This window comes from Kogia breviceps, chromosome 7 (genome assembly GCF_026419965.1).
Source record: "Kogia breviceps isolate mKogBre1 chromosome 7, mKogBre1 haplotype 1, whole genome shotgun sequence".
Taxonomy (NCBI): Eukaryota; Metazoa; Chordata; class Mammalia; order Artiodactyla; family Physeteridae; genus Kogia; species Kogia breviceps.
The window spans coordinates 13,237,511-13,250,195 of NC_081316.1; the positions used below are offsets into that span (position 1 = coordinate 13,237,511).

A 12,685-nucleotide genomic window follows, 5' to 3' on the forward strand; every position below is an offset into this window, starting at 1 on the left:
CTTCCCTCACAGTCCTGAAGTGCTTTCACAGCCCCACATCACCAACAGGCCCTCAACAGCCCTAAGAAGTACTAAGAAGTACCCATCATACCTCCACTTGACAAATAAGGAGCCCAAAGCTCATGGGGTGGGAGGGTGTGGGTACAGCAAAGCAATTTGCTCAAATAACAGATTGTTTCCAAACCTGGAGCCCCCGCCTCTCTAAGGCTGGGAGCCCTCAGGGGCGGACAGAGGGGCCTGCTGCTGCCTTGGGGCAGGGACTCGGCAGCTTCCGCAGCACAGCCGGGGGCATGGAGGGGACACACGTGGCAGCCTGCAGTGCTAAGCGGCCAGGGGCAGCTGGGGAACATCAGCCCCGTGTAATCTCCTGTCACCCCCTACAGGGCACCGTGGATCAGTGCAAATAGGGTGCTTGCTGTGCAAATGCAGCTTCAAACCAACTCCCCAGCTGCACCCGCCCCTGACTCCTGTGGGGCCCCTCCGCCAGCCAGCCTGCGCTGCTCACTCCCTGAGTAGAGCTGGACCGGCCCGAGGGTCCTCTGGGCCTGGGGCTGTCCCCTGGGTTGACCTGTGGGGCAGAGATGAGGTAGGAGGGCTCCTGTCCAGGGCTGGAGAAGCCTGCACACAAAGTCTGGGCCTGGTTCCTGGCTTCTGGGAGGAGGTTAGAGCAAGACCTGGGGGCCTGTTCTATGGGCCACATGCTCCCCAGAACTCAGACCACCAGACCGGCCACTCAGGGGGCGCCTCTAATCCCTCCCTCCTCTGAAAGGTTGTCCAGAACTGTGTCTGGTGTCCCCTGGCTGGGACCTCTCCAAGGCCAGCCGCAATCTTACTGGTAGCCTTTGTGCAAAGGACGTGCATTCTGCGGATGGGTGAGACCCCTGCCAAGGCACAGGAGGCCACGCGGGACAAAGGAATTGATTCTGGTGGTGCTTCAGCTGGGTGTGCCATGGCCATGGCGTCTGTGCCAAGACGCACGTCCTGGGGCCAGGCTTGGCTTTGCTCCCACCGGGGCCCCTCTGTCCGTGGGCCCTCCCTGTGATTTTGGCAATCACTCCCCTCTTGTGTTCTCACCTGAAGGACAGGAACACTGGCCTAGAGGATATCCAGGGTTTCGCCCTCCATATCATGCTTTGATTTCCCAGCTGAAATAAGCAGGAGTGCACATCGTTGGATGAGAGCAGCGCCAACCTTCGGAGCCAGGGGTGGGGTTGGGGGAAGCGGGGCTGAGGAGCTGTGTCCCGGGGGCCAGCCCCTGGCATTTACGCCCTTGTTCTCATTGGCTCCTCTTAACAACCAGTGATTTGGATGCCAGACAGGGAGGGCTCAGGTGGGCTCCGTGACCTGTGCCGTGTCTCAGCGCAGGTGAGAGGCAGAGTCGAAGCCCAGGCTCCCCACACAGCCCCCAGCATCACAGGTGCCCCTCTTTGAGCAGCATCTTTTGGTCTCAGTCCCCTAGGGGCTGGGTGGGCTGGTCCTTGGCGGGGGCGGGGCCTTGAATTAAGGAGCTGCAGGGGCCCCTCACCCAGGCTCATGTTCAGTGGGGCCTGAGCCACTTTGTACACTGGGGATGCCCCCGCCCCAGCCAGCCCTCCCAGCCCTCCTCACTTGAATGTCTGGGTGTCAGGGTGCCCTGGGCAGGACCAGGTGACCAGGTGTGGCCTGAAGAGTCCATGTGGTCCATGTGGTGACCTCCTCTGGCCCGCCGGCATCCTCAAGTGAAAAGTCTCAGCCTGGAAATTGCAGGAGGCTCCGGGAAGGTAGATGCGCCCGGCCTGGTGACTGTTAACAATTCCCCAGGCCCTTACCTGAGTTCTCCTGGCCACTGTGGGCTCCAGGGAGCTTCTCAGAGGGACCCAGAAGCTTTTCTGTCTCCCAAAGGGGTGGAAACTGGCCAAGGAGCTCCCTCTGGGTGTCCGTGCCCTCCACGTGCACTACTGAGTCGTGCATTCACTCAACGTTTATTTAGTGCCTGTTGCGTGGGCTCTGAGTCCACTTGCTTGGGTTCAGATCTCAGCCAGCCCGCTTCTCCTGTGGCCTTGGGCAGCGACTTGACCCAGAGCTTCAGCTTTGGAAGCACTGCTCGTAGAGGAGCGCATGAGCTGAGGCCAACATGGGATGCAGCTTGGGGTCGGCACACCCAGCGAGGGCTGAGGAAGTGTTGGCCGCAGTGTCCGGGAGCCCACAGGGGCCCAGCCTTGGGAGCCCAGGGTGCAGAGGACAGAAGCCCCCTGGGCAGGAGGAAGGAACGGTGGTGCAGAGCAGGTGGAGGAGAGCGCGGGAGGCTGGAGCCTGAGGGGTGCTGGGGGCTCACGGTCTCTGCTCTCTCCTCAGTACGGCAAGAAGAAGCTGAAATACCTGCCTTACAACCACCAGCACGAGTACTTCTTTCTGAGTGAGTGCTGGGGCGCCCCGCAACCACACCCGGACCCCCTTCTCACCCCAGTGTGGCCCTCTGTCTCCCCTCCCACCTGACAACCTTCCAGACCCAGAAAGTGACACCAAACCCGTGAGAGGAGAAGGGACCACAGCAGCCATCCCAGGCAAACCCCACGTGGCCCATGATACGGAAGGGACATCGGCCCCGGCAGCCGCCCAGGGTCCCACACTCATGGTCGCTGGGCGGGGTGCCGGCAGCTGCTGTCTGCTCCCAGCCCCCTCGTCGGGTACCGGGGCCCCGGCCGCCTCTGCCGCGGAGCTGCGGAGCTGGCACCACGTTCAGGCTTCTGCCCCCGGCTTCCCCCCATCTTCCAGGCCCGCCCGGGTGAGACAGGCCTCTCTAAGTGCCTCTCCTCTCTCTCCTGCAGTTGGGCCGCCACTGCTTATCCCCTTATACTTCCAGTACCAGATCATCACGTCCATGATCGTTCACAGAGACTGGGTGGTGAGTCCGGGGGGCCCAGGAGTGTGGGGAGGAGGGCGACTGAGGCGAGTGGACCCTGGGGGCCAGCAGGGCCCCCGGCATCTCCTCCTGGGGTGGCTGCCTTGTCACCCTCAGGAGGGGAACTAGCTTTGAGGCTGCCAGGAGCCAGGGAGGCCATAGCACCCCAACCCTAAAGATCCTCCTGTACAGGGCACCCACTGGGAGAGCCACGGCCTTGGCAGAGCTCCTCAGAAAGTTCCTGAAGGCAATGTATGAGCCCACCCATCCAAGGCTCTGCTCCAGCCATCGCCCTCCTGTGTCCCCGTGCAGCCCCTAAGACCCGGTGGACCGGGTCACACTGCACTCTGGTTGGTAAATGGAGAGCTGCCGGGCACTTAGTTTGCTACAGCTGCATGAGAAAGTGCCACAAACTGAGTGGCGTTTCTGTTAAACGACAGAATTGCATTACCTCAGGGTTCTGGAGGCTAGAGTCCGAGAGCAAGGTGTCTGCAGGGTTGGTCCTTCTTTTTTTGTTTTGTTTTGTTTTGTTTGCGGTACGCGGGCCTCTCACTGCTGTGGCCCCTCCCGTTGCGGAGCACAGGGTCTGGATGCGCAGGCTCCGCGGCGTGTGGGATCTTCCCGGACCGGGGCGCGAACCCGCGTCCCCTGCATCGGCAGGCGGACTCAACCACTGAGCCACCAGGGAAGCCCAGGGTTCGTCCTTCTGAGGGCTCTGAGGAAGGATCTAGTCCAGGCCTCTCTCCCTGACTTGTGGATGACCATCATCTTGTCCCTGTGTCACTTTCCATCATCTTCTCTCCGTGTGTGTCTGTATCTGTGTCAGGTTCCCCCCGTTGTATAAGGACACTAGTCCCAGTGGCTTAGGGCCCGCCCTAATGACCTCATTTCCACTAATTACGTCTGTAAGGACCCTATGTCCAAATAAAGTCCTGCTGTGAGGTCCTGGGGATTAAGACCTCAACATACTCATTTTAGGGGACATGATCCAGCCCATAACTCCAGAGAGAGAAAGGGACCCTGGAGAGGGCCACGTAGCGTGGTGCACAGAGGGCCTTGGCTTGATGTAGATGTGCAGGCGTGGTTCTGTGGAAGAGGACGATGTGTCCGTGACGGGATGCCCTGGGTGAAGCAGTGACCGTAGGCAGAGACTGCTTTTGGCAGAGCAGTGTTCACTGGGACGGGGACAGGGCCCTGCCCTCGGGACCAAGCCGATAGTCACTGAGTCAGTATTGCTGGTCTTTTTAAACACACTTAGTTTCATAAATGAAGATATTGAAACTCTTGAGAGTTTGGGACTTGCCCAAGGTGACACCGAGGGGCGGGTCAGGCACTAGAACCCAGGCCACCCGCTGCCACGGCCTGGATCCTGTCCCCGCACCCCAACCACCACTGTCCCATGTTTGTACAGCAATTGAAGTGCTTCAAAGTACTTTGTCTTACATTCTCTCCTTGGCGTTATTGGCAAAGGTGCCTGCTGATTCTGCTAAGAGGGCCAGGCCTGGGACTCGGGAGCAGGTGGGGCTGTTTGGGGAGGAGGTGGGATTCTGAGGTCTCTGCCACCCCTGTGCCGGTAAAACCTGTGCTACACTCTTCCAAGACACGCTCTTTTATCCATACCCGCTGTGTTCCGGGAACGGTTAAGCACAGCCCCCTACGTCGTGTCATCTAACCCTGTTTTGCCAGCAAGGCAGGTACAGGCCAGAGGGAAGGAGTTTCTGGATCAGTTAAGTGGTGGAAATTGGAATCCAGATCTCCTGCACCTGAGCTCACCTGGGCCCTGGAAGGGGTCACAGCAGAAAGGGACCGCGATGCTGCCGCTGGGGGCACTTTAATCTGCTTTCATGGCAAATGACTCCTGACATGAATATTTAATCCTTTTTTTTTTTTTTTTTTTTAAACTGTGTTTGTTCCCTAAGGAACAAAGCATTACATAGGGACAGCGGGAAAGGGAATCAGACTTTGTACCTGAACCGGCTCAGGTGGCCCAGCCTGGGACATTTGATCGGGCCCCTCAGGGCAGGGCTCTCCCGCTGGGGAGTAGGGTTCAAGCTTGGGTTTCTAGTACAAAACTGTAGCTGACTGCAGCCAGGCATGGCGCCAGACCCAGCGCTCCCCTCAGGGGCCCACATGGGCAGAGGCATGCCCTGCGCTGTGGTTTTCTGATTTATGGTAACAGTGAGCTTAGGTGCCAAGTGCAGCTGTGACCTGGGTCCTCAACAGGGACAATTCTACTGAGCCACCTGGCAACACCTGGGAGACTTTTTTTTTTTCGGCCACGCCACGCATCACGTGTCACGCGGGATCTTAGTTCCCTGACCAGGGATCGAACCCGTGCCCCCTGTAGTGGAAGCTCGGAGTCTTAACCACCGGGGAAGTCCTGGGAGACATTTCTGATCGTCACAACTCAGCGGGGATGGAGAGCTGTTGGCCTCTAGTGGGCATCCTACCATGCCCATGACAGCCCCCCACGGCTGAGAATTCTCCAGCCCCAAATGCCAGCCAGCACTGCCAGTGGCTACAGCCTGGGGATGTTTCCCAGGCCTCAGCTTCCTGGAGGTCCGATGTATCCAATACCACTAACTGCTCCTTCTTAGAATTCTCCCTGGGCTTCCCTGGCGGCGCGGTGGTTGAGAGTCCGCCTGCCGATGCAGGGGACACGGGTATGTAAACACATCTGTATGTAAACACAGCCCCTTCCCGGTCGCTTCTCTGGGCTTTTCTTCGTATTGTCGTCATTCTGCAAACATCCAGCCTACTGTTCTTTGCTTAGCTGACTTCCGGCGTATCCCAGCCCAGCGCATCCCAGCCCAGCGCAGGCACCACCTCCTGACGGAGGCCTTTCCTAAATCAGGATCGGGTCGGGACGTCACGCCACACTCCCATCACCCCTGTAACTATGTGTCCCCTTCCATATGATATTGAAGGGATCTCTGTATAAGTGTGTCCTTCCAGACGAGGGGCTCTGAAGGACTTCCTTTTGCCCCCAGCACCTAACTCAGTCCCTGACACAGAGAAGGCATTTACTGAATGTTTGTGGAGCTTAACTGAACAGAGCTCGTTTGAAGGATGAGTTTGCTGAGCAGATAAGGGGAGAAGGAGCTCCCAGGTGGATGCAGCCAGATGCAGACACTGCAGACAGCCTGGCTGTGGGGGATGGGCTGCAGATGAGGCCAGGTCGGTGGGCAGGCATGTGAGGGCCGTGCGGCCTACTAAGGGGCTGGACTTTATCCTTTATCCCCCCGGCGGGGAAGGAGGCCCGTGACGGCTTTGAGGATCGCAGTAGCGTGGACCAGCTCGCATGTTAGGGAAGTCTCTACGGTAGCAAAGTGGTGCAGAGACCAGATTGGAGTCTTTAGATCTCAGACGTGTGGGCTGTGCTTATTGTTGCAACACCTTTAAGCCATGTAGAATCTCGGGGGGTCGGGGAGTGTTCTCTTCCCATCCTGCAGATGGAGAAACTGAGGCACAGCTCAGAGAATTACTTACAGCTACACAGAATAGGGTGGAGCTATAATTAATAGCCAGCAGCCTGACCCGGAGCCTCTGCTCTCATCACTACCCTTCCGAGTCTCTGGGGAGAAGTGATGAGGGAGAGGAAACAGTCAGTGCAAAGGCCCTGAGGTGGGAACAAGCTGGGTCAGGGTGGCTGAGAAGAGAGTGGTCCCTAATCCCTGTGGGCTGATCTGGGTGAGATGGGAGGGCTTAGCAGGGAAAGATAGAGTCTGCTTGGAGCTAAGATGGTCCTCTGGTTGCCATGGTTATGGAGCCATTGGGGCAGCTGGGGGTGGTGCTTGCCGAGGAAGGGAGGAGAGCTTAGTGGAAGAGGGGCCAGGAGGAGACTCAGGTGTGGGAAGAGGGCCAGCAGCGTCAGAGGTTGCTGAGAGGGCCCAGAGGTGGGCGATGGATGGTGTCCCTGGCCTTTGTTGTGCTGGAGTGAATGTCCAGGAAGGAGACCCAGGTGCTGATGAGCAGTTTGTGAGCCTGCAGGTGTCAGGGGTGCGTGCAGATTGTAATGCGCCTTCAGAATCCTCGGGACCATGAAAGAGCTGCTGTTGCCCGGACCCTCCTCACGGCTGGCATCTGCTGGTCCCCATCCCTGTTTATTTCCCTAAGTGCAGAGCTTGCAGCCCCCTTCCTGTTGCTAAAACACTCAGCATTTCCCTAGACATAAAGACAGTCGTGCACAGCCTGCACTGGCAGGCGTCGCGTCCTCACTGGGCCTGGTGCCCAGTTCCACGGAGGCCTGTTGAGCTTTCTTGGCCCCCTTGGCCCAGCAGTGAGAGGGAGGTGCTGGGTACACACACCTGTGGTCGGGAAGCCGTACCCGGGGGTGGGCGGGACACTCTCATATCTATCTGTTTCTCTCCGCAGGACTTGGCCTGGGCCATCAGCTACTATGCCCGTTTCTTCATCACCTACATCCCTTTCTATGGTGTCCTGGGAGCCATCATTTTCCTCAACTTCATCAGGTGCCTGCACTTTGCTGGTTAATAATCCCTGGGCCCTCGAGCACTGACACTGATGGGGGCTCTGATGCGAGGCCTCCATGAGGAAAGGCTCAGAGGTCCCCACTTCCTGCCCCGGCCCCTCATCGGGGGCTGCACTCGCTCGACCCCCCGCCCGCCCTGGGCTGCTCCGGGTCGGGAGGGAGGTTCTGTTCCCACCGATTCCCCGGGCCCCGTGGAGACCGAGCACGCCGGGCTCCAGTGCTGAGCCGAGCTCCCTTCCAGGTTCCTGGAGAGCCACTGGTTCGTGTGGGTCACGCAGATGAACCACATCGTCATGGAGATTGACCAGGAGCCCTACCGTGACTGGTTCAGCAGCCAGGTGAGGGTGGCCAGAGCTGGCCACCGGGGCCCCGCGGAGCCTGGACCCGAGGTCCGCGTCCTCGGTTCCCGGGAACGTGGCTGCCCAATGGGCCCGGCGCCGTCCTGCGCTTCCCTGGGGCTGCCTGTGTCCTTCCGCTGGGAGGAACGGGGCTGGGCAAGGGAGAGGGGCGGGGAGGTTTTGGAGGGACCTGTGGGGAATCTGGGCAGGGCGGTGAGACCCCTGGGTAAGGCTGGGCCTCGTGGGAAGGAGACGGGGCCCTCTGTGCTTTTGCTCTTAGCCACCCATCCCCCTTCTCCCTGATAGCTGGCAGCCACCTGCAACGTGGAGCAGTCCTTCTTCAATGACTGGTTCAGCGGGCACCTCAACTTCCAGATCGAGCACCAGTGAGCGCAGACGCAGGCGGGGAGCTGGGGGTGGGCGGAGGGCGTACAGTGGAGGGAAGTAGCCACCAGCCTCCCCCGCAGAGGGCAGCAGGTGGGGACTGCCTCTCTCTTCCCCAGTGAGGTCCCCCCACCGACCCTAGAGCATGTCTCCGCCCCAGCGCCCCCCGAAGCCTGGAGAGGGGTTCTCCTGCCCTGGGCCACATGGTCACGGTGACGACCACCCCTGCACGTGTGGCTTGGTATCTTCCTTGATCCCGTGAGCCTAGCAGGGCTGGTGATTGGTCCCTTTGTTGCCTGGGAACCCGAGGCCCAGCCCTCCCCCTCCACATGCCAGCCGCCCCTGTGGGCACGTAGGGCGAGATGGACGGGGTCCCCTGGGCCCGGCCAGCCTCCAAGTGGGCTGTGAGAGGAGGTGGGTGCTTCCTCACGCCCGGCTCCCCGCACTCTCCCCAGCCTCTTCCCCACCATGCCCCGGCACAACCTGCACAAGGTCGCCCCGCTGGTGAGGTCCCTGTGCGCCAAGCATGGCATCGAGTACCAGCAAAAGCCACTGCTGCAGGCCCTGCAGGACATCATCAGGTAAGGGCTGGCGGGCGCGGGTGCTGGCGCCCCTTGAGGTCCGTGGGGCACAGGGAGGAGACTGAGAGGTGTGTGGCTGGGGCCACCCATGGTGGAGACAGGGGCGGCGAGAGGAGCCGAGGCCCTGCTGGCACGGGTGCCCGCACCCGGCCCCTCCGTCGCTAGGAATTGCCTGGCCTCTGTGTGGGTTGGATGAGGACCTTCCCTTGGTCCTTCCACAGGGATCTCCCGGGGTGCCCTGAGCTAGCCAGGCCCGCAGGCCCCTCCCTGGCTGAGAGCTGAGAGGAGGCACCCATGCTCCCAGTCCCCCGCTTCCTGAGGCTCCCTGGTCCCTGACTGTCCCTATCCCTCTCGCTTCCCAGGTCCCTGAGGCAGTCTGGGCAGCTGTGGCTGGACGCCTACCTCCACAAATGAAGCTGCAGCCCTCCGGGCGCCCGTGGGGAAGGGGGACCAGGTGGGGATGGTGGCCAAAAAGGGAAGGGTGGGATTGGTTCAGGGGGTGTCATCAGGCTGTGGTACCTGATGGCTCACAGACTCTGGGTTCGGTCTTTCCTGTTTTGCTCTCTGGTTTCACTGCCTTCGCGCCTCCCCCCAGCACCCTCCCTCCTGGGTCCTGCCCGGTCGGCCCGGCTCTCCCCACCTAGGAGCAGAGCCAGGTGGCTCCAGTGCGGCCATTACCCTCTGCCCCTAAGCATCTGCCAGACCAGAGGTGCACAGGTGCAGCCTGTGGCCCCCACCCCCTTGCACCTGGCCTCCAGGCCTCACACCGCCTTCTGTTCTCCCTCGGATGCTCTCGAGGTGTGCAGGGCTGGGTCCTAGCCAGCAGGACGGCTCCCTGAGGTGTGCAAGCGTGGCTCCACCCTCTCTGACAGCCGTCCGCCGTCTGCCCCTATGTGGGGCGGCATGCTTTGTGCCCGGGTCTCCTTCCCACCGCCAGGATCGGTACTTGGGGCGTCCGTGCAGGTCCCACTTTCTCTTCAGATGTCTTCAGCCCCTGGGCCCTGACGCCAGCCTCCCTGTGCCCGTAGCGCAGCCAGCTCAGGCCTCGGGGCCCAGGGAAATGTCCTCCTGGCCCCACCGGAGCCCTCTGACCCAGGGCTCGAGCAGTTCCATCCTGCTGCCTCCCAGCTCCAGAGCCTGAGACTTTGGGTCCAGGGGGGCCGTACCACAGATGGGCTTAGCAGAAGCAATGGCCAGGTCAGGGGTCAGCCAGCCTGTAGGCTCAGTCCTGTGCCGCCATCCCTGTTCAAATGTTTGTCCTGGTTGCGGGGCCTAAAATTCTGGAGCAATCAGACCCTTCCTCAGAGTGTTCCGTTACCTGCCAGGCAGTGCCAGCCAGTCCCTGGCTGCTTGGCCCGTGCAGACTTGGGTCCCACAGGCTGCAAGCGGGCACTGGAGCCCGGGGGCTCATCCCAGCCCCTCCCCAGGTTGGGGCTGCCCGCGTGGACACTCTCTTTCACCATCTTCTATGCTGTCGTGTCTTCTCCTGTTTTTTTAACCTTTTGCTACAGGATGCGTTCTGACGGGGGTGGCAACGGGACCGGGCCATGTGACAATCTGTCTGTTAGCACCCGCCCCTCGCAGCCTCCCCAGGCCCCACAGTGGGTTGAGCTGGGCTCACTCACTGAGGCCGTGGTGGCCCTGAGTGTCGGGAGGCAGAGAAGGAAGGAGTCCCAGAGGAGGTGACCCTGAGGAGCCGGGGGTTTGGGGGGGACCTAGTGGGACAAGGAGGGGTTGGGGCTGGAGGCCAGACAGCTGAGGGGACAGGAAAGTGAGAGGGGAGGGTGGGGAGCTTGGTGCCACTGGGAGGCTCCAGAGCTGCTGCATTTGGAAATTAACCCACTAACCATTATGTAGCTCCAGGGGAGGGCGGGACGGGAACCAGCTGGCCAGCCGGGAGGGACCCGCCCTGGCTGGTGATGGACCTTCGGGTTGCCATGACAACGAGGGTCCACCTGAGGCCCTCCCACTGAGAACACATTGGCCAGAAGAGCCGCTGTCCCTCCCCTGGGGCAGAATGGATCCATAGGGAACTGATCTTAATTTTTATCCTGTTGCTTCCCCACCCCTACATTTTTGGAAATAAATGAAGTGACTTTATTCTCACTTCCTTGATCAGCGCTGGCCTGGTGCTTCTCCGTGTCCTGCATGCTGATGCTGGGTGGGGTGTCGGTGGAGGGTGGAGGAGGGGGCCCATGTTGCACTGGGAGCCCTTTTCCTCTGTCCACCCCTCCCCAACCCCCTCCCCCCGCCACGCCTGTGCTCGGGAGAGGACTTCCTCTCCCCTTCCCCGAAGTGCACTCCAGGCCAGGAATTTTGGACAAATGGCCCAAATAAGTGAGTCCTCCTTCCTCTTCCTGGGGACTGGGGACTCTCCGCAGCTCCCGCAAAACCACTCCCGGAGTGAGGCTTTCCGGAAGGTCTCTGGGGGGCAGCGGGGGGCTGGCACAGGCCACCTTCCGGACATCCTCAGTCCCCCTCCCCCTCCCCCTTTAGGTACCTGTTGTCTGCCCACAGGCCCACGTCAGCTGGCTTCTGCTGAACTCCCCTCTACCCGTTTCTGGTCACTGTACCGAGAGCTGGGGGCAAAGAAAGCCCTGGGGACCAGATGTCTTGTGGCCACCGTGCCCGTGCAGTGGCTCATCCAGTCCCCAAGCCTGGAAAGAGTCCATAGCAATGCACCAGGGGCACTCGTGCAGTTTGCCTCCCAGTGGCTCCCACACTGCTCTCTGATGGCCCTGCTCTGGGCTGGCTCAGCTGGCAGGTCAAGCTGGGTGTGCCGGGGAAGAGCCAAGAGGTTCACGGGGGCCAGACTCCCAGAAGCTCCCCACTTGGCCTTGCGTCTCCTCCCAGCAGGGCTGGGGAGGGCTCCAGAGTAGACACTCGTCCTCTCTATTGCTTTGCCTATGACTTCAGTATAGCCGGCAGGGACAGCCAGCTGATCCAGGTAGGGTGTGTGTGTGTGTGATTCCCCAGTGGGCACAGACTGTGGAGTAGGACCTAGGATTCCAGAAGCCTCGAGCCAGGAGGCAGAGACCCAGCCCTGGCTCACTGAGTGGCCTTGGGTGAGTCCTTTGCCCGCCCCAGCCTTCAAGGCTGCAGTCTCCCCATCTGTACAGAGAAGGCAGTGGGCTCCAGGGCTCCAAGGATGCTGTCATCTCCCAACACTGTGAGCCCTTGGCCTTGCCCTGCCTGGACACCTGTTAGAAGCCTTCAAATCTGGGAGACATTGGGGAACAGACCTTTCCTCCTTCTTAGCTGTGCCTGTGTTCTGCCTCCTACCTGGGCTGGGCCTCGCACCCTGACTCGCAGGATGGTAGAGTACACACACACCTCTGTACCCCTGCCAGCTGTAAGTCCAGCATCCGTCACCAGTGACAACCAGGATCCCGGGAGGGGAAGGAGAGTGGTGGCTCGGAGGGCATCAGGTAAATCTTGGCCCAGGTTAATGGGCACCTGGGTCTTCTGTGACATCTTCCCCCACCCCCACTCCCCGCCTTGCCCTGATGTATTACCCTTGGGGCAAGAAACTGGGGACACCCATACCTGCTCTCTGTCCCCATACTCTGCTGAGGCTCTTGCCCAACCCAGAATCGTGGGTTTCTGACCCCCACCCCTTGCCAAAGTCATGACACCCTAACGTACGTGCAAGGCCCTGAGTGGTCACAGGACCAAACCTCCGTTCACAGGTGAGGAGGCTGAGGCCAGAGGGAAAGGACTGGCTTGAGGCCACTCGGTGCAGCAGCTCAACCCCGGCTCTTCACCCTGCACTCCGCCTGGCCGTGTCCTTCACCGCCGCGAGGGAAGGGCCGTTTCCCAGACCGTGGGCTCTTCCCGCCCCATCAGACCAAATGTCAGACCGCTCCCGAGAGGCCCAGCGGCTGGGTGGACGAGGTGGAGACATGCAGGGAGTTACTGCCTGTGGAGGGGATAAGAGCTCACCCATGGCAGGCGGCTACCCTGATAAGAGTATCAGCTTTGTGGGTGGCGTGGGCTTGTGTTGGGTACC

General features: G+C 60.7%; 1 protein-coding gene across 7 annotated transcripts in view; it reads left to right on the forward strand.

The window, feature by feature from the left end:
- Positions 1 to 12,685, forward strand: part of FADS2 (fatty acid desaturase 2) — a 47,544-nt gene that overhangs the window by 25,078 nt on the left and 9,781 nt on the right. For 3 of the 7 annotated variants that reach the window (XM_067037458.1, XM_067037459.1, XM_067037457.1), the window contains exons 6-11: positions 2,335 to 2,395; positions 2,808 to 2,884; positions 7,256 to 7,353; positions 7,615 to 7,711; positions 8,018 to 8,097; positions 8,551 to 8,676. In XM_067037458.1, coding sequence (XP_066893559.1) covers positions 2,335 to 2,395; positions 2,808 to 2,884; positions 7,256 to 7,353; positions 7,615 to 7,711; positions 8,018 to 8,097; positions 8,551 to 8,676 — 539 coding nt within the window. Of the gene's footprint in view, positions 1 to 2,334; positions 2,396 to 2,807; positions 2,885 to 7,255; positions 7,354 to 7,614; positions 7,712 to 8,017; positions 8,098 to 8,550; positions 8,677 to 9,038; positions 10,795 to 12,685 lie in introns of those variants that run through there. The other 4 variants (XM_059069650.2, XM_067037460.1, XR_010841272.1 and 1 more) reach the window with 3 other exon arrangements.